Source organism: Gavia stellata, unplaced genomic scaffold (genome assembly GCF_030936135.1).
Source record: "Gavia stellata isolate bGavSte3 unplaced genomic scaffold, bGavSte3.hap2 HAP2_SCAFFOLD_34, whole genome shotgun sequence".
Classification (NCBI taxonomy): Eukaryota; Metazoa; Chordata; class Aves; order Gaviiformes; family Gaviidae; genus Gavia; species Gavia stellata.
In genome coordinates this window covers 3,869,771-3,890,791 of record NW_026776320.1, presented here as the reverse complement: position 1 = coordinate 3,890,791, position 21,021 = coordinate 3,869,771, and the positions used below count along the sequence as shown (strand labels likewise).

Below are 21,021 nucleotides of genomic sequence, written 5' to 3'. Positions count from 1 at the left end.
TCGAGAGAATGGTTTTTTATTTCTTTGTAAGGGGAGGCTGAGAGGATACATGTTAAGCCTAAACACTGGCTTAACCTGCTTCAGTAATACATAAAGGACTAATTTTGACAGTTGTGCCCTGTGGGTTCATGAGTGAGACATGGGGATGCACTCTCTGTTTGATAGCCTCAAGAATGTTACCCTGTAAATAGTTTTTGGGTCTGTGTGAGCCATCCCCTGGAACAGGCTCCAAAGAATCCCTAGGCTTGCGACTTTACTTGAGCCTTGGATATCACTTTATTTTGGAGAAGAGGGGAAATTTGTGCATAGCTGTTTCGTAGGAGTGCAGCTTCTCTACTGTCCCCTTTTGAAATGAAAAGAGATAAGCTGTACCCTTGTGTAACCATGCAGATCTGGGGTTCCCCAGTTCAAGGTAGAGGAATCTCTCAGACATAACCGTCTCAGCATCCCCTTTGGTGTGCGGGGCTTACTTAGCAGCCCTCCTTTATCAAGGCCGTTCAGCAAGGGCCAAGTCAGCCTCTACGTATTTTGACTGAATGATTTGGCTGAGATTTCGTACTGGTGATATCTAGTTCTCTTGTTTTCCTCTTTAGATTTGTATGATGCCTCTTGGGGTAAGCCAGATAAGTTTGACTCGGCCAAAGCAAACTTCAGGGAGCTCCAAGTTGGCTATATTTGTCTGGGAATAACCAGTCTCACTCTGGGAATAGACATCTTACACTTCAGCGTGTTACGAAGCTGTTGCTCTCTATGTGGGCAGCCAGTTAGCCTAAAACCAACTGGTTTCCGGAAGGTTTTGTGTTTAGTCTTTTGAAAGGCTGCGGCTTGAGTGCATGCAAAACTAGACGAAGAAGATAGGATTGGAATAGCTAAATTAACCTTACCATAGAATTAAGTTTGAGAGTAGTAGTTTGTAATGCCCCCTGAACTCAGACATTACACTACCTTGTCATGGCAAATGTATTCTCTTTGGCTTGGCAGAGTGCATATGAATTGGTATTGTACTGGTTTGGATGATGTGCTAGGATAGTTTGAAATTGGTTCATAAATTCCTGTGCTTCTCCCTTTAAAATCTAAACCTCTTCTGTTTACACTCCTCCTAAATCAGGATTTGGTGTCTACGCAGGCAGAAAACGTAATTCACTGACTCCTAGATCAAGTCTGTTTCCTTGTCCGGGTTGCCAGCGGGATACTGATCTCGGAGAACGTGGCATCAATGGCTTATTTCGCAACTTTACTTTGGAAACCATTGTGGAAAGATACAGACAGGCAGCCAGGGCAGCCATTGCTATTATGTGCGATTTCTGCAAACCTCCACCTCAAGAGTCCACAAAGAGCTGCATGGACTGCAGGGCAAGCTATTGCAACGAATGTTTCAAAATACACCATCCTTGGGGAACTGTGAAAGCCCAACATAAACATGTAGGACCAACCACCAACTTCAGACCCAAGGTAGCCTAGTGCTACGTTAACTACAGACACCACTGTGTCTGCAACAGTTGCATCTGCACCCTTGCCAAAACCTGAAGAAGCTGGAGATGTGAAAGTATTTCGTTTGTTGTGGCTGGCAGTGAAAAGGGTGTTGGCTGCACCTTTTCCAATGGGAACACTCTGTAAGGGGAGGGTAGGGGGTGCAGAGGAGCATAACTGCTTCCTCCCCTCTTATTCCGTCCTGGCTGCCGCGAAAGCCGCCCGGTGCGTGCCTACTACGCCCCTAACATGCCCCGGTCCAGCTCGCTTTCCCATGCCCAGTGTGTCGTGATGTTACTGTCCCCAGGGACCGACACACACCTGGGTGACATCTGCTACCACGGGAGGTTATTAATGGCAGGGGTTTGAGCGCGAAGGTACTCAATACTCCCCGCCGCTGGCGTGGGCGACGCCTCCGGTGCCACTTGGCGACAGAAAAAAAAAGCATAATAAGAAAAGACGCCGGTTTCCTGCCGGGACCGGAGAGCCGCGGGGGGCGGTGGGGACGGTGGGGACCTGGTGCCCGGTGCCGCGCCCACTCGCCATTGTGCGCTGGGCGCCGCCGTTGGCCCTGCCCAGCGGACGGCGCTCCCCCCCCGGCCCCTCGGCCGCCTCCCGACCGGCCTGACGGCGCCCTGCCGGGCTGGCAGCCGCTGCTGCTGAGCCGGCGGGCGGAGGAGGCGCGGGGATGGAGGGCGATCGGCCGGAGAGCCCGGTGAGCGCGGGGGGAGCCTGGGGACGCGGCCGCCGGGTCGGGGTTTGTCGTCCCCTCCGCTGTTGCGCCCTGTGCTGCGGGGGGGGCGGGGGGGGCGGTGGATTGGGGGGTGTTTGCCCCCCGCAGTGTGCGCCGGCAGCCTCGTCCCTGCCCGGCTGGGAGCGGCACCGGCGGCAGCCCGAGGTGCTGGGGCGGCGGGCAGGGCTGGCCCCTAGATCTTCAGACGGGGCTCGGTGCTGGCGGGGGAACCGCTCCTGGAGGCGCATAAATAAAGTCGGTCTGGTCTGGCGGTGGGCTGGACGGTGAAAACCCACCCGAGAGGGGACGAGCGGGCGCTGGGCAGCCGGTGCCCGCGCCCGCCACTTGATGCTTCGCTGGGTTTCGGTTGCCGTTGGCTCTCCCGGCAGATACTCCGGCCTCGGAGCGCAGTGCCAGATGGCTGTGGGGTCCTTAAATTACTGAAGAGCTGCGCAGATCCACGGGCGGCTCTTTGTGCAGGAAATAAATAAACAAACAGATAATGTTCCGGACTGGAACTATTAGCCTAACGAAGTCAAGGCAGTTCCAGTGCTTAAATGTGGATTACACGGCGGGAAAGCCTGTTGTTTAACCAGTCTGACACTTAATTTCTTTTTTCTCCCTCCCCCACCCCCCCTTCTTGAAAAGCGAGCGAGCGAGCTGAGTTAAACATATGGATTCCTATTGTTAAGAAGTATGGTTGCTTTCGTTTCACTAGGTCCTTGAGTGGAATTAAGACTACTCCCCTCCTCTCCTTTCCTCCCCTGCAAGGCAGACATGACCTAAAGATGAACCGAGTTTGCCTAGTGGCGGTGTTCATTTCAGTTGAAAGGAATGTTGTCAGTGCTTTCATAAATGTTAATTGAGATTTGTTTGCAGCGTTAACCAGCAGAATGCCTCAAACCAGCTAGAATGTGCGATTCTAGAATAGAACGATTATTCTAGAGAGCTGGGCTTTTGTGACATACAGACATACAGCTGTGCAGTAAGTCTTGCTGGCTCACGTTTTCTGCACTTACACTTGTTTTTCCCTCTTTCTGTCATGAAGGTTACCATTAAGGGTATCGAAAGAGAGCTCATCTGCCCAGCATGCAAGGAATTATTTACCCATCCACTGATCCTTCCTTGCCAGCACAATGTCTGTCACAAATGTGTGAAAGAAATACTCTCTGCATTTGAAGACTCTTTCGCTGATGGAGGCTCTGAATCCTCTAATCAGAGTAGCCCTCGAATTCAAATCTCTTCTTCTAGCATGGACAGGATTAGTAGATCAGGTACGTATCGGAATTTTTGCGTGTTTTCCTTATTTTATGTGTTCGACTGACTTGAGCCGAATTGCGTCTGCATTGGTAAAATGTCTTCCCGGTACTCCTGATGCAGTTAAAGAGATGACTTAGGGATAGTGCGAGTCTTGTTCATTCTGTGGCAAGAACAATGGGAATATTTTTAAGGACGGTGCACTCTATTTCATATATAATAGATCAGTCTTTGTGGCGTCCTGTAAATCTTTGTAACCATTGTATTTGTTTATTCCTGTATTTCAGTTACATTGAGATGCAGTAGCATCATGTTCAATAGCGTTGATGTTGAGGTGTAGATTTCAGCAGTTTTATTGCCTGTCAGCGGTACTGTTGAGGTGGTTCTCTCAGGTTTCGGCCAGCCTAAATTGAGTAGTTCGACTTCCTTCTGAGCCTCTGCAGACTTTGCAAATGATGGTTTTGTCCTACCCAATTCATTACGCTTACAATAAATCATTTTCCATAGATGATGGTTATTGCACGGTTGCAGAATTGGGAGACAGATGACTGTAAGAAGACTGCGCTAACCGCCTCTTCCAGTGTGGTCTGCTCTGGAAGCTTTAAGGAGCACTCCTCATGCTCTTTGTGATGTCACACTAGAAAGATTCTTACAGCTGTTGTGTAATCCACAGATGAGTTGTTCTTTTACACAGATACATCGAAAGTACTTCTTGAAAGAAACCTCATCTTGGCTTTTAGGCTTCCTTCTGACGTAACTGTCCACTTTAAAACCGCAGTCCGCAGTGATCTGGAAGAGTCGCCCACAAGACAAACCCTAAAGCTGTGTCTTGTATTTCGTATGTTACTAACGTTCATCATCCCCTTCCCAGTTTTCAAAGCTCAAATATTTTATTTCACCCACTTCTTTTAAACAACTCTTGAGTTGTTAGTACTGGTACTCTTTCAGGATCAGTTTGATAAGCAAATGCTGTGTTTGCTGTAGCTTGGCAGGTTGAGGCTTGCATCATTTGAGGGAATCCCCAAACGAAATAACTAGTTGTCTTCATTACAGTCCTGTTTTCTGGATATGGGGTGCACAGCCCCACAATCACTGTTTAGCTCTGCATACATTTCAGCTGCTTTCTCAGCTCTCTCTACCTGCAGCGTTATGTGAAGTTTGAATGAAGAGAGCCCGCTGGTGACTGCCATCTCCCAAATCCAAGTCTAGTCCCTTTTTTCCTCAGTAAGCATGATGTTCTGTCACGGCATTGTATGCATGGACTGAAGCGGTCACCGGTTTCCGCTGCAGCTGTCCACTACGTGGTTTTACAACGTGGACATCAGGGCACCAGGTTGGGTGCCTAAGGAGTGGTGGGCGCACCGTGGGTGACCTGACCTCCTTGTGAGAACTGTGGCTTGCCAAGTGTGGCAGTATCAGACAGGCTGTGCGTGGGGACCAGGCCCCCCATGCTGCTTTCAGCAGTGTAAGTAAGGAGGTAATCCTTAATCTTCCGTGGAAAGCTGCCCTCCAGCTTGCTCTCTGTCGGGCAGTAGAAATAGTGATCTAGCATGATGGGGTGCGCAGGCAGTGCTGTGGCACCGTCCACGCTGTGCACAGAGGAGGCAGAGCTCCCTTGGGAACCTGACATTTAGATGCTACTAGATGTCACCCATACTGTTCTGTTAATGCAGTCTAGCTGTTCTGCTCAGAACCTACAGAAAAGCATGAGACCAGCCGAGTTTGAGACTGACATTTATTCATGCTCTGGTTGTGGCTTCTTAGCTGATAGTGATGCATAACTACCATGGGGTACATTTTGAAGATTTTTAAAGGAACTAGTTTCTTACAGGAGTGTTGGTTTGTTTTTTTAAAGAGACTGGAAAGGGCGTGAGAGGTAGGGAGGTTTTGGATTGTTGGGTGAAGCACCCACAGAAGAGTGACACAAGGCAAGTGTCTTTTGGATAGCATCAAAGGACACTTCAAAAAGAAATGAAGCATCAACATTTCTGATGGGAAGATCCTCACTAAATACAGATGGGACCAAATTTCACTTTCTGAAGAAGAACCAATTTCAACACTAAGAATTCAGCTTGAAGTCATACCTCTATTTACAAATTAGTTACACCAACATGCAGTCATCTCAAGGGGATCTTAAAACCATGCTCCAGCTCGAGAGAATGGTTTTTTATTTCTTTGTAAGGGGAGGCTGAGAGGATACATGTTAAGCCTAAACACTGGCTTAACCTGCTTCAGTAATACATAAAGGACTAATTTTGACAGTTATGCCCTGTGGGTTCATGAGTGAGACATGGGGATGCACTCTCTGTTTGATAGCCTCAAGAATGTTACCCTGTAAATAGTTTTTGGGTCTGTGTGAGCCATCCCCTGGAACAGGCTCCAAAGAATCCCTAGGCTTGCGACTTTACTTGAGCCTTGGATCACTTTATTTTGGAGAAGAGGGGAAATTTGTGCATAGCTGTTTCATAGGAGTGCAGCTTCTCTACTGTCCCCTTTTGAAATGAAAAGAGATAAGCTGTACCCTTGTGTAACCATGCAGATCTGTGGTTCCCCAGTTCAAGGTAGAGGAATCTCTCAGACATAACCGTCTCAGCATCCCCTTTGGTGTGCGGGGCTTACTTAGCAGCCCTCCTTTATCAAGGCCGTTCAGCAAGGGCCAAGTCAGCCTCTACGTATTTGGACTGAATGATTTGGCTGAGATTTCGTACTGGTGATATCTAGTTCTCTTGTTTTCCTCTTTATATTTTTATGATGCCTCTTGGGGTAAGCCAGATAAGTCTGACTCGGCCAAAGCAAACTTCAGGGAGCTCCAAGTTGGCTATATTTGTCTGGGAATAACCAGTCTCACTCTGGGAATAGACATCTTACACTTCAGCGTGTTACGAAGCTGTTGCTCTCTATGTGGGCAGCCAGTTAGCCTAAAACCAACTGGTTTCCGGAAGGTTTTGTGTTTAGTCTTTTGAAAGGCTGCGGCTTGAGTGCATGCAAAACTAGACGAAGAAGATAGGATTGGAATAGCTAAATTAACCTTACCGTAGAATTAAGTTTTAGAGTAGTAGTTTGTAATGCCCCCTGAACTCAGACATTACACTACCTTGTCATGGCAAATGTATTCTCTTTGGCTTGGCAGAGTGCATATGAATTGGTATTGTACTGGTTTGGATGATGTGCTACGATAGTTTGAAATTGGTTCATAAATTCCTGTGCTTCTCCCTTTAAAATCTAAACCTCTTCTGTTTACACTCCTCCTAAATCAGGATTTGGTGTCTACACAGGCAGAAAACGTAATTCACTGACTCCTAGATCGAGTCTGTTTCCTTGTCCGGGTTGCCAGCGGGATACTGATCTCGGAGAACGTGGCATCAATGGCTTATTTCGCAACTTTACTTTGGAAACCATTGTGGAAAGATACAGACAGGCAGCCAGGGCAGCCATTGCTATTATGTGCGATTTCTGCAAACCTCCAGCTCAAGAGTCCACAAAGAGCTGCATGGACTGCAGGGCAAGCTATTGCAACGAATGTTTCAAAATACACCATCCTTGGGGAACTGTGAAAGCCCAACATAAACATGTAGGACCAACCACCAACTTCAGACCCAAGGTAGCCTAGTGCTACGTTAACTACAGACACCACTGTGTCTGCAACAGTTGCATCTGCACCCTTGCCAAAACCTGAAGAAGCTGGAGATGTGAAAGTATTTCGTTTGTTGTGGCTGGCAGTGAAAAGGGTGTTGGCTGCACCTTTTCCAATGGGAACACTCTGTAAGGGGAGGGTAGGGGGTGCAGAGGAGCATAACTGCTTCCTCCCCTCTTATTCCGTCCTGGCTGCCGCGAAAGCCGCCCGGTGCGTGCCTACTACGCCCCTAACATGCCCCGGTCCAGCTCGCTTTCCCATGCCCAGTGTGTCGTGATGTTACTGTCCCCAGGGACCGACACACACCTGGGTGACATCTGCTACCACGGGAGGTTATTAATGGCAGGGGTTTGAGCGCGAAGGTACTCAATACTCCCCGCCGCTGGCGTGGGCGACGCCTCCGGTGCCACTTGGCGACAGAAAAAAAAAGCATAATAAGAAAAGACGCCGGTTTCCTGCCGGGACCGGAGAGCCGCGGGGGGCGGTGGGGACGGTGGGGACCTGGTGCCCGGTGCCGCGCCCACTCGCCATTGTGCGCTGGGCGCCACCGTTGGCCCTGCCCAGCGGACGGCGCTCCCCCCCCGGCCCCTCGGCCGCCTCCCGACCGGCCTGACGGCGCCCTGCCGGGCTGGCAGCCGCTGCTGCTGAGCCGGCGGGCGGAGGAGGCGCGGGGATGGAGGGCGATCGGCCGGAGAGCCCGGTGAGCGCAGGGGGAGCCTGGGGACGCGGCCGCCGGGTCGGGGTTTGTCGTCCCCTCCGCTGTTGCGCCCTGTGCTGCGGGGGGGGCGGGGGGGGGCGGTGGATTGGGGGGTGTTTGCCCCCCGCAGTGTGCGCCGGCAGCCTCGTCCCTGCCCGGCTGGGAGCGGCACCGGCGGCAGCCCGAGGTGCTGGGGCGGCGGGCAGGGCTGGCCCCTAGATCTTCAGACGGGGCTCGGTGCTGGCGGGGGAACCGCTCCTGGAGGCGCATAAATAAAGTCGGTCTGGTCTGGCGGCGGGCTGGACGGTGAAAACCCACCCGAGAGGGGACGAGCGGGCGCTGGGCAGCCGGTGCCCGCGCCCGCCACTTGATGCTTCGCTGGGTTTCGGTTGCCGTTGGCTCTCCCGGCAGATACTCCGGCCTCGGAGCGCAGTGCCAGATGGCTGTGGGGTCCTTAAATTACTGAAGAGCTGCGCAGATCCACGGGCGGCTCTTTGTGCAGGAAATAAATAAACAAACAGATAATGTTCCGGACTGGAACTATTAGCCTAACGAAGTCAAGGCAGTTCCAGTGCTTAAATGTGGATTACACGGCGGGAAAGCCTGTTGTTTAACCAGTCTGACACTTAATTTCTTTTTTCTCCCTCCCCCACCCCCCCTTCTTGAAAAGCGAGCGAGCGAGCTGAGTTAAACATATGGATTCCTATTGTTAAGAAGTATGGTTGCTTTCGTTTCACTAGGTCCTTGAGTGGAATTAAGACTACTCCCCTCCTCTCCTTTCCTCCCCTGCAAGGCAGACATGACCTAAAGATGAACCGAGTTTGCCTAGTGGCGGTGTTCATTTCAGTTGAAAGGAATGTTGTCAGTGCTTTCATAAATGTTAATTGAGATTTGTTTGCAGCGTTAACCAGCAGAATGCCTCAAACCAGCTAGAATGTGCGATTCTAGAATAGAACGATTATTCTAGAGAGCTGGGCTTTTGTGACATACAGACATACAGCTGTGCAGTAAGTCTTGCTGGCTCACGTTTTCTGCACTTACACTTGTTTTTCCCTCTTTCTGTCATGAAGGTTACCATTAAGGGTATCGAAAGAGAGCTCATCTGCCCAGCATGCAAGGAATTATTTACCCATCCACTGATCCTTCCTTGCCAGCACAATGTCTGTCACAAATGTGTGAAAGAAATACTCTCTGCATTTGAAGACTCTTTCGCTGATGGAGGCTCTGAATCCTCTAATCAGAGTAGCCCTCGAATTCAAATCTCTTCTTCTAGCATGGACAGGATTAGTAGATCAGGTACGTATCGGAATTTTTGCGTGTTTTCCTTATTTTATGTGTTCGACTGACTTGAGCCGAATTGCGTCTGCATTGGTAAAATGTCTTCCCGGTACTCCTGATGCAGTTAAAGAGATGACTTAGGGATAGTGCGAGTCTTGTTCATTCTGTGGCAAGAACAATGGGAATATTTTTAAGGACGGTGCACTCTATTTCATATATAATAGATCAGTCTTTGTGGCGTCCTGTAAATCTTTGTAACCATTGTATTTGTTTATTCCTGTATTTCAGTTACATTGAGATGCAGTAGCATCATGTTCAATAGCGTTGATGTTGAGGTGTAGATTTCAGCAGTTTTATTGCCTGTCAGCGGTACTGTTGAGGTGGTTCTCTCAGGTTTCGGCCAGCCTAAATTGAGTAGTTCGACTTCCTTCTGAGCCTCTGCAGACTTTGCAAATGATGGTTTTGTCCTACCCAATTCATTACGCTTACAATAAATCATTTTCCATAGATGATGGTTATTGCACGGTTGCAGAATTGGGAGACAGATGACTGTAAGAAGACTGCGCTAACCGCCTCTTCCAGTGTGGTCTGCTCTGGAAGCTTTAAGGAGCACTCCTCATGCTCTTTGTGATGTCACACTAGAAAGATTCTTACAGCTGTTGTGTAATCCACAGATGAGTTGTTCTTTTACACAGATACATCGAAAGTACTTCTTGAAAGAAACCTCATCTTGGCTTTTAGGCTTCCTTCTGACGTAACTGTCCACTTTAAAACCGCAGTCCGCAGTGATCTGGAAGAGTCGCCCACAAGACAAACCCTAAAGCTGTGTCTTGTATTTCGTATGTTACTAACGTTCATCATCCCCTTCCCAGTTTTCAAAGCTCAAATATTTTATTTCACCCACTTCTTTTAAACAACTCTTGAGTTGTTAGTACTGGTACTCTTTCAGGATCAGTTTGATAAGCAAATGCTGTGTTTGCTGTAGCTTGGCAGGTTGAGGCTTGCATCATTTGAGGGAATCCCCAAACGAAATAACTAGTTGTCTTCATTACAGTCCTGTTTTCTGGATATGGGGTGCACAGCCCCACAATCACTGTTTAGCTCTGCATACATTTCAGCTGCTTTCTCAGCTCTCTCTACCTGCAGCGTTATGTGAAGTTTGAATGAAGAGAGCCCGCTGGTGACTGCCATCTCCCAAATCCAAGTCTAGTCCCTTTTTTCCTCAGTAAGCATGATGTTCTGTCACGGCATTGTATGCATGGACTGAAGCGGTCACCGGTTTCCGCTGCAGCTGTCCACTACGTGGTTTTACAACGTGGACATCAGGGCACCAGGTTGGGTGCCTAAGGAGTGGTGGGCGCACCGTGGGTGACCTGACCTCCTTGTGAGAACTGTGGCTTGCCAAGTGTGGCAGTATCAGACAGGCTGTGCGTGGGGACCAGGCCCCCCATGCTGCTTTCAGCAGTGTAAGTAAGGAGGTAATCCTTAATCTTCCGTGGAAAGCTGCCCTCCAGCTTGCTCTCTGTCGGGCAGTAGAAATAGTGATCTAGCATGATGGGGTGCGCAGGCAGTGCTGTGGCACCGTCCACGCTGTGCACAGAGGAGGCAGAGCTCCCTTGGGAACCTGACATTTAGATGCTACTAGATGTCACCCATACTGTTCTGTTAATGCAGTCTAGCTGTTCTGCTCAGAACCTACAGAAAAGCATGAGACCAGCCGAGTTTGAGACTGACATTTATTCATGCTCTGGTTGTGGCTTCTTAGCTGATAGTGATGCATAACTACCATGGGGTACATTTTGAAGATTTTTAAAGGAACTAGTTTCTTACAGGAGTGTTGGTTTGTTTTTTTAAAGAGACTGGAAAGGGCGTGAGAGGTAGGGAGGTTTTGGATTGTTGGGTGAAGCACCCACAGAAGAGTGACACAAGGCAAGTGTCTTTTGGATAGCATCAAAGGACACTTCAAAAAGAAATGAAGCATCAACATTTCTGATGGGAAGATCCTCACTAAATACAGATGGGACCAAATTTCACTTTCTGAAGAAGAACCAATTTCAACACTAAGAATTCAGCTTGAAGTCATACCTCTATTTACAAATTAGTTACACCAACATGCAGTCATCTCAAGGGGATCTTAAAACCATGCTCCAGCTCGAGAGAATGGTTTTTTATTTCTTTGTAAGGGGAGGCTGAGAGGATACATGTTAAGCCTAAACACTGGCTTAACCTGCTTCAGTAATACATAAAGGACTAATTTTGACAGTTATGCCCTGTGGGTTCATGAGTGAGACATGGGGATGCACTCTCTGTTTGATAGCCTCAAGAATGTTACCCTGTAAATAGTTTTTGGGTCTGTGTGAGCCATCCCCTGGAACAGGCTCCAAAGAATCCCTAGGCTTGCGACTTTACTTGAGCCTTGGATCACTTTATTTTGGAGAAGAGGGGAAATTTGTGCATAGCTGTTTCATAGGAGTGCAGCTTCTCTACTGTCCCCTTTTGAAATGAAAAGAGATAAGCTGTACCCTTGTGTAACCATGCAGATCTGTGGTTCCCCAGTTCAAGGTAGAGGAATCTCTCAGACATAACCGTCTCAGCATCCCCTTTGGTGTGCGGGGCTTACTTAGCAGCCCTCCTTTATCAAGGCCGTTCAGCAAGGGCCAAGTCAGCCTCTACGTATTTGGACTGAATGATTTGGCTGAGATTTCGTACTGGTGATATCTAGTTCTCTTGTTTTCCTCTTTATATTTTTATGATGCCTCTTGGGGTAAGCCAGATAAGTCTGACTCGGCCAAAGCAAACTTCAGGGAGCTCCAAGTTGGCTATATTTGTCTGGGAATAACCAGTCTCACTCTGGGAATAGACATCTTACACTTCAGCGTGTTACGAAGCTGTTGCTCTCTATGTGGGCAGCCAGTTAGCCTAAAACCAACTGGTTTCCGGAAGGTTTTGTGTTTAGTCTTTTGAAAGGCTGCGGCTTGAGTGCATGCAAAACTAGACGAAGAAGATAGGATTGGAATAGCTAAATTAACCTTACCGTAGAATTAAGTTTTAGAGTAGTAGTTTGTAATGCCCCCTGAACTCAGACATTACACTACCTTGTCATGGCAAATGTATTCTCTTTGGCTTGGCAGAGTGCATATGAATTGGTATTGTACTGGTTTGGATGATGTGCTACGATAGTTTGAAATTGGTTCATAAATTCCTGTGCTTCTCCCTTTAAAATCTAAACCTCTTCTGTTTACACTCCTCCTAAACCAGGATTTGGTGTCTACACAGGCAGAAAACGTAATTCACTGACTCCTAGATCGAGTCTGTTTCCTTGTCCGGGTTGCCAGCGGGATACTGATCTCGGAGAACGTGGCATCAATGGCTTATTTCGCAACTTTACTTTGGAAACCATTGTGGAAAGATACAGACAGGCAGCCAGGGCAGCCATTGCTATTATGTGCGATTTCTGCAAACCTCCAGCTCAAGAGTCCACAAAGAGCTGCATGGACTGCAGGGCAAGCTATTGCAACGAATGTTTCAAAATACACCATCCTTGGGGAACTGTGAAAGCCCAACATAAACATGTAGGACCAACCACCAACTTCAGACCCAAGGTAAGTATACCGTATCTTACAGAATTTGGGTTGCAGCATTTGCATATAGCTTCAGACATATCTGTGCAATGGTAGTTGCTTTTTGGGACCGTTATTCCTTTTTTGACTATTGCTGTTATTCATTGAGTGAACCATAAGCTTTTGTTCTTGCTGACAGCATGACTGCAGTTTTGAACATGTCTGCCTGCACAGATGATTTTCCTGAAAGTTTCCTTCCCTCCTCGCACCTCCCCCCGAATCCAGCAGTCAATGACAATGGGATAGCTTATTGCATATTCTGCTGAATGACAGTCTTATGTACCAAGGTGCTAGCGAGACTGGTGTCTTTGGGCTTTTCACCATAGACTAAGATAACATTTGGGGCTTGAGAGTTGGTTTCAGAGATGGTTTGCAATTTTAGCTTAGTGTGTCCGTATTTATGCTACTCACTTCTATTTTTGAGCCCTTTCCTGTCCTTTCTTGTATGTGTGTGCGTGTGTTAAAAGATGATGCTTTTAAAGCTTGACTGTTGGCACTGATGTCCTGTTCTCCTCCTTGACATGACACTGAAAAGCTTTCTCAAGAGCTTCTCTTTGGTAACATGGAGTAGATGGACCCAAATGTCTTTCAGTGCTCTGGAATGAGGCAAAGCATTTCTTTTTTTTTAAAACACACACGCACACATGTGCACAAGCACACCCACCCACACCCACCCACCCCCTTTTAGACGGTTTTATCTGTTGCTTGAGCTTGGAGTTGAGCAGCACTTTTTTTGCCTCTTCGAGCAGTTACTTCAACGTGTTCAATTTTTGAAAGATTACTTTTAGCAAACACCAGCTTTTTCGCAATGCTGTTTAAGCTGGTACTGGAATTAACGCTCAGCATGAACAACTTGTAATTGGAGTCAGACAGAAAAAATGAAACACTGGAGCCTTTTCTCTTTAAAATGACTGTGACTGGTGGTGTGGCTGCATTTCATCTGTTGCTCCAAGAGCAATGGCTATGTGGCTGATCAGAGTCTAGCTTAAATTTAAATCATTACAGTATTATGTCAACTCCTGCCTTAAGACAGTTCGTAGTTGTTTCAAGAGATGCTGGCATGGACACAGTTAAATTTGGCAGCGTGGCTGTGTTATATATTGCATTTACAGCTCTGAACAGGAGTGTAGGGAGCTTGAGGCACGCAAACAACTTCAGGGATTAGCAAAATGGTTGATTGCAGTATGGAGGCTACATGATGTGTACACAGACATCGCTACAGGTTTACTCACTGTGAACCTCGTGAAACTGTGTGTGTTCATCTGCTGGCTTTCACTGGCATAGACAAATATAAAAGGTGGAAGATAAACTGAATATAAAAAATCCACTGATGAAATCAGATGCTGCTGTGGGGTGATTTAGTGTTTTGATGGTTTGTTGAGCACCTCAGTTTTTGGAAGTACACCTGCATTCTCTCTGCTCTCTTTTTTTTTCAGATTTTGATGTGTCCAGAACATGAAATGGAGAGGGTAAACATGTACTGTGAAATCTGCAGAAGGCCTGTTTGTCATCTTTGTAAACTGGGTGGATGTCATGGAAACCATAGAGTAACAACCATGAGAACTGCCTACAAAACCCTTAAGGTAAAAGTAAATATTGTTGGACCTGGCCTTAAGAAGGGGAAAAGTACTGAGCTTCTGGTGTAAGGGCAAACTCCCTGTGGCAGGAAGCCAGGATGTGTGTTTAGAGGACACTGAACCAGTCATGAGGCATGCTGTTGTGCAACATCTGTTAATATCTATATTAGTGTGACATAGCGCACTTCTGAGAAACTGTATTTTCTATGAGGCTTGAAACATAACCTCTTAAAAGTCCTTCCACCTTGTTTTAGCCAACTGTATAGCAGTACTGACCAATGCAAAAGGTTTAAGCAGTTTATACTTTACAATCTAGCTTTTTTCAGGTAAGTGTCCTTGTGGCTTGGATTAGCTGATACTTCAGAAGCACTCCTGAAAAATTTGCATTGGAAGTATCTGTTGGGACCTTGTATGTTTCTGAAGTTGCATAGCTGTTAATTCGCAGTACAACAGGGAAGACTTGCAAACATTGCTTTGTTGTTAAAGAATGATTGCTTCTACCTCCTCTTCTTCCTTCTCTTCCTCTCTTGCTCACAAGAAAAAAAAAAAGGGGGCGGAGGGGGGGAAGACCAGACCAGCCTGCCTTGTGCTCTTTGGCCTCCTTGCCTGTTTGCAAGGCTTTTCCTGTACAGCTGTTAACTCTTGCAAGTCAGGAAATGCAGAGACACTCCTAAGTTCATGCTTTGAACCACTCATTCTTCTAGCAAATCTTACTACAAATGAGTTAATAACTAACGTGGCTTTTCTGTAAGTTTTAGTAACGTCCTGAAGCCTCATGTTCCTAGCCTAAGAGAAGGTGGCACTTGTGGCTGGGGAAGACTGAGCCAGCTGAGGCTGTTACCTCTTGTCCTTAGAGGCTGTTACCTCTTGTCCTTAGAGGCTGTGCCCCCAGTCCTGCCCACATCAGTGGCCTGATGTCCCTGTGCAGTCATTGCGGGTCACTGAGCAATTCTCCGCAGGGTTGCTGCTCATAACTGGTGGCAGGCTGTTGTCCTTGTAACTAGATAAAGCGAGTGCTAGCTGGATGACCTGCCTGTGCTGGTTGTCGGTTTGGGTGGGATACCCTTCTTCTGCTAGCTCGCTGTGTTGTTTTAACAGGAGAAGCTTTCAAAAGATATTGAGTACCTCATCAGTAAGGAGAGCCAGGTGAAAGCTCACATCACACAGCTGGATCTGCTGCTGAAAGAAACAGAGGTAAGAGTGTCTTCCGTGTTGTCTGGGGATAGCCCTTGCAGGGACACAGCAGAGACTCAAACTGTTTTCACTGAAGTGTTTCAAATCCTTTGGCTTTTTTCAGTTAGCCAGTAAAACAATTTCTGAACAGTTTGTGTTAGTCCTGAATCACAAATGGTAAGACCTAATCCTGACAGCGTTGGAAATATGGGCAACATACAGAGGGAAGTTAAGTTTTGGGTGCTGCTGTAAATTTAATTGAAAGAAAGCTTGTTTGATGCCTTAATCAAAGAGAGGTGGGTTAGACTTACAGCTCTTGTGTATTAACGGTGCTTCACAATTTACACTGGCTGTTTGCCGCCTTGAGGATGTTGCAATAAAGTCAGAATGAAGAGTAAAATCTCCCTGCAGAAGAGTCAGAGCTGGGAGCTCACGTACAAGCTGAAAAACACAATGGCAGAAATTGCAGGAGCTCCTGGCCCTGCCTGTATCTTGATAAAGATTGTCTCTGTGCTTTGTAGTTCCTTTTATCCAGGGCACTAGTTAGAGGTGACCCTACAGTTCTGAGGGCATATGTGAGAAGCTGGGCTGGACCCCCGTCGCAGTGTGGTTGGGGAAGGTGGAGGAGCACCTAGCTCTTGGGCATGAAGACTTCAGAAACTGACCTGTTTTTACAGTGCTTTTCCATGAGCTGTTTAGACACGTGCTATGCGTAACTCAAGACATAATCAGAGGAATACTTTCCTGCTCTTCGTTCTCTGTGTTGATCCAGTAAACGCTCACTAGCTTGGGTGCAGTGCTGATCACATTTTCAGTGCTGATGGGCATAACAAAGCTCATTAGTCTTGTCTGTCAAATGGATGACTAGATTGCTGTGATACCTTGAACAACTTGAGGTATGTTTCTGTACACAGCCACAGTGCTGTGGAATCTGTCTAAAATGTCTTTTGTTCCCTCCTAGTGCAACAGTGAACGAGCTAAAGAAGAAGCATCTCAGAGCTTTGAGAAATTATCTCATGTCCTAGAAGAGAAGAAGTCCGCAGCTCTTAGGGCAATTGAAACTTCTAAGAATTTAAGGCTGGAAAAATTGCAAACGCAAGCAGAGGAATATCAAGGGCTCCTGGAAGATAATGGCCTTGTAGGATATGCTCAAGAGGTGCTTAAAGAAACTGATCCATCTTGTTTTGTTCAAACAGCAAAACAGCTTCATGACAGGTATCTTAATTATCTTCTGTTTGAAGTACAGATACTGTTCCAGGATGTCTGGTCAGTCATATTCTTTTGACACCTGCTAGCAAAGTACTGAATGCAGTACCTTGTATTGCAAAGGCTCAGAGATGGTCCCAGTACCGTTCAGTAGAAATTGCTACATTACAGTGTGCATTAAGAAACAGCAGTCAGGAGGGGCTCTGTCCTGTGACAACACGTGGCCTTGTTCAGTAGGACTGCACTGGAAGGGTAGCCCATTCAGCTCACTGACACATTCCTTTGCTCAGAGATTGTATCGGGTATTTGCAAGTTAATCTAACAGGTCTCTTCTGGCTTTAAAGTCTTTGATCTTAATAGCTGTTCTCCATTAGCGCTTCACATCTGTTTTGTTCTTTGAACATAATGCCCCAAATTGTTAAAATGCTCTACCAGCTGAACGATTACCTCTTCATTATCTTTACACTGATACCTTTACACTGCTGTACAAAAGACCTTAAATTTTGCATTTGAATTCTGTCTAGAGAGACAGAAATTTCTGGGAGACATCAGTAAGTACATGAAAACAGCACTTTTTATAAAGCAAAACCTAGCATTTTTAGTTTAAGGAATGCACACATGTGAATTCCCTTTTCTCTGTTCTGCCATCCCTTTGCTTCTGTGCTTTCAGAATCCAAAAAGCTACTGAATCTCTGAAGAGCTTCAGGCCAGCGGCTGAAACTACTTTTGAAGACTTTGTGGTGGACATAGCTAAGCAAGAAGAGATCCTTGGTGACTTGTCCTTCCATTCCAATGGTAAATTGCGAGAGCATCAGGTCTTTCTCAAGTTACGACTTGAAGGGCTTCTCTGGAAAGAGGCAAAACTTATGCAGGGCTGCAGCTGCAGAACTCAGTCTTGTGACTTGCATTGTCCCTTCTGTCTCTGTGATCCACAAGGCATTACCTGGCAGCAATGCTAGCTTCAGCTTTGAAAAAGAAGCTAAGATGCCGTTGCATTCAGTACCAGTTTACATTGGCTTCCAAAACATTGTAGTTAAGTAATACTAGGTCTTCCTAGAAGCTTTTTGTTAACATGACAGAAAAGAATAGGCTTTTAGATGCTTTTTTAGCTGCCAGCAAAAATAAATAATACAACTTTCGAAGTAAAAACAGAAAGTAAGGGATTTATGTAAGTGCATGAATGGAACCATCCTCATCTGTACTCTTTAACTGATTGAGTCAGATTTCTGCCCCCACCCCCCCCAAGTGCTATAGCCACTCAACAAAGGGCTTGTATGGTTAATTCTAAAACAACATCTATCTAAATTTGAGGGTTTTTTTCTCCTGAATCTCTGGCATTCCAGGTCTAGAAATACCAGAAATCAATGAAGAGCAGAGCAGAATGTACAACAAAGCTCTGATCAGCTGGGAATGCCCTGGGAAGACAGACTCAGCTGATATCTATGTTCTTGAGTATCGTAAGCTTAATGGAGAAGAGGAGAGTGCGACGTGGCAGGAGATCAAAGTTTGCAGCAAGAGCAAAGTAATATCTGATCTTGATGATGACAGCTCCTATGCCTTTAGAGTTCGAGGATATAAAGGGTCCATCTGTAGCCCTTGGAGCCGAGAAGTTATTTTGCATACGCCTCCAGCTCCAGGTATTGGGTTTTCTTCTGTCCACAAGGTGTTGAATCTGTGTCTGTCGGTGTTAAGAGCTGTAGGTGGTTTCCAGTAGTTCCCAGACTTCTACTCTACTGTTACCGGTTGCGTAAATGTTTAGAAGCACTGTTAACAAACAGGTTAAGTAGGTGGCGTGCTGAGACCGTTTTAGCTTGCATGACGTTCCCGGTAGCCTTTAAAAGTGAGAAATTCTGATGCCAGCATGACTTAAAATGTAGTTTATAAGCACAGAAGGCCAAATACTTAACTAAGAGGAAATTTTTTTGGATACTGTTTTTCAGTTTTCAGTTTTCTTTTTGATGACAAATGTGGGTACAACAGTGAACGTCTCCTGCTAAACCCAGGAAGAACCTCTGTGGAAAGCAGGGCTGGATTTCCTCTACTGCTGGGATCTGAGCGCATGCAGGTCGGATGCTACACAACCCTGGATTACATCATTGGCGACACCGGGATTGCCAAAGGGAAGCACGTCTGGGCTTTTCGTGTGGAAGCCTATTCATACCTGGTGAAAGTGGGAGTTGTTTCTAGCAACCAGATACAGAAATTGTTCCATAATACCCATGATGTGACCAGCCCAAGGTAAATTGCAGACTCTTGCTCAATACATGTTTTATATAAGGAGATGGCTTTTTAAAAAATAAGTTAAGAGTGAGTCTGGTCGCAATTAGTACACAAGGTGAACCTAACTAGTGGAAAGTAGCTTGAAGGATATGCTGTAAGCAGGTTGTCCTGTTCATCCCCTGCTATTAGCAGAAAGGTGTTGTAATTATCCAGAGTCCTATTTTCATTCTTTTTGGGAAAGAAAGGAGGTTCCTATAGATGTCAAGATGTGCCAGTTAAAGCAAGAAGGTAAAAAAAAAGCATCACTTGCAAGATTGAAGCAATGTTTAATTGTCAATAGTAAGACTCTGCCTTAATTTCCTTAGCATACTAGGTTTGGCAGCCATTCAGAGGTACAATGTTCACTGTGTGTATCTGTGTATCTTTGCTGTAGCTTGCGTCACGGTGGATTCCAAGTCACTGGTTTATCCCAGGCTATACACTTGCATATGGTACTGGAGTGCTACTGATCCCAAGCCAAAGTACAGTGGACAAACCAATAAAAAGATTTCAGCTCTGAAGTATGGTTGTAGTAAGCCTGGATGTGTCTAGGAACTGCAGGCTGGGAAGCTATCTCCTGAGGACTCTTTAACTTTTTCAGGAATGTAAAAAATGTATCAGCTTCCTCCTGTGTAACATACTGAAAGTGTAAGAACGCCTGTGTCTTGAGCTGCTTAAAGCCAGACGGAGGCTTTTTGCAAAGTGAGAAATTAGATCCTGATTTCCTGATTTCTTTTTCCTTATCCACACAAATACCTGGAAAACTTTGGCTGACACAAATCCAATCTCCCCCCAGACATCCCAAAAATGCAAACCTAGCTAGGGATTGTCGGCACAGAAGAATGTGTGCTTCTCCAGTGTGTCTTCATCTGGTGACAGAAGTAGGGGGCAAAAGCATGTAGACTGAACAAATCTGGCCACAAACTTTCCCCAGTAACCAGCTGGGAAACAGGGGTTCATGGAAACCTCCAGGCAGAGCGCTTTAAAAAAAACCAAACCACCAAACCAAAAACTTAAACCACTACTTTTTGTGTTGTGAATTTTAAAGACAATGTAATACAGCAGTGGTGAGGAAAACTCATAGGACAACAGTAATGTTAAATGTATTTACTCGTGTCATTTAACATTATGTAAATGAAGTTAAACATACCTTGTCTGTAATCATTAGTCATAGTCGCTAAATTACTTTTCAAGTTAACTAATTTGCTATACCTGTAGGTTCATTAATGATTACCTAGCATGAGTACATTTAGATACATCCGCTCCTTAGTAAAGCCTTCAGTGGTCTTGTCCTCGTTAGCGTTTAGCTGTTATTTATTGTCTGAAGTGGCCCAAGTGAGTGTTCTCCACCTACTAAATGCGTCTTCCCTCCTGGCTTAGGTATATTTTTACCCCACAAGGTGTTGCAGGTGACCATGTGGTGTTTCTTGTCTTACAAAAATGTTTTCTCCAGTTCACATCACTGATCCCCCTTCAGAATTTGACAAAAGCAAATGGTTGTTTTTCTGTTCCAGATACGAGCAAGACAGTGGTCATGACAGTGGGAGTGAAGATGCCTTCTTTGACTCACCACAGCCTTTCACACTGGTCACTTTAGGCATGAAGAAGTTCTTTATCCCCACAACACCTGCTGCCCCCAAGGATCCAGCGAGCAGAATCCTTCCCCTGCCATCGTGCTTGGGCATCTGCCTCGACTGTGACAAAGGCAAGGTGGGGTTCTACGACGCAGGCCGTATGAAATGCCTTTATGAGTGCGAGGTGGACTGCTCTGGCATAATGTACCCAGCATTTGCCTTAATGGGTGGTGCAGCAGTTCATCTTGAGGAACCTGTCACAGCAAAGTACGGGGAGTACCACGACGACATCTAGTGCAGTGATCTCTTCCCATTGCTGTTCTGAGGTGGAAGACGAGAGAGAGCAGAAGAATTCTACCTTAGTTTTCACTCCTGATTAATTACATTCTGTCCACATGTTGCTTACAAGCCTCTGGGTCATGCTTTTTTTAAACAAACGGTTCAGACACGTCCCACACTAGTGGGAAATGTTCTTCCAGGAACTCTCCTGCCTTTCTTGTGATCTGTGCAATGCTTTTCTCCACAGACTTTCTTCCCAGGGGG

At 46.3% G+C, this 21,021-nt stretch overlaps 1 protein-coding gene across 1 annotated transcript; it reads left to right on the top strand.

The window, feature by feature from the left end:
• The first annotated feature begins 7,767 nt into the window (after positions 1 to 7,767).
• On the top strand, positions 7,768 to 20,773 carry LOC132320905 (E3 ubiquitin-protein ligase TRIM36-like). Its single transcript, XM_059834542.1, has 10 exons — positions 7,768 to 7,794; positions 8,862 to 9,091; positions 12,350 to 12,671; positions 14,126 to 14,272; positions 15,365 to 15,460; positions 16,401 to 16,654; positions 17,316 to 17,440; positions 17,989 to 18,282; positions 18,586 to 18,883; positions 20,419 to 20,773. The coding sequence occupies exons 1-10, from the start codon at positions 7,768 to 7,770 to the stop codon at positions 20,771 to 20,773; spliced, it is 2,148 nt and encodes a 715-aa protein (XP_059690525.1).
• The last annotated feature ends 248 nt before the right edge of the window (positions 20,774 to 21,021 follow it).

Coding starts and splice junctions, on each gene's coding strand:
- LOC132320905 (XM_059834542.1), top strand. CDS start 7,768: ATGGAGGGCGATCGGCCGGAGAGCCCG. Junction 9,092..12,349: donor AGGATTAGTAGATCAGGTAC/GTATCGGAATTT, acceptor CTACACAGGCAG/AAAACGTAATTCACTGACTC. Junction 12,672..14,125: donor CCACCAACTTCAGACCCAAG/GTAAGTATACCG, acceptor TTTTTTTTTCAG/ATTTTGATGTGTCCAGAACA.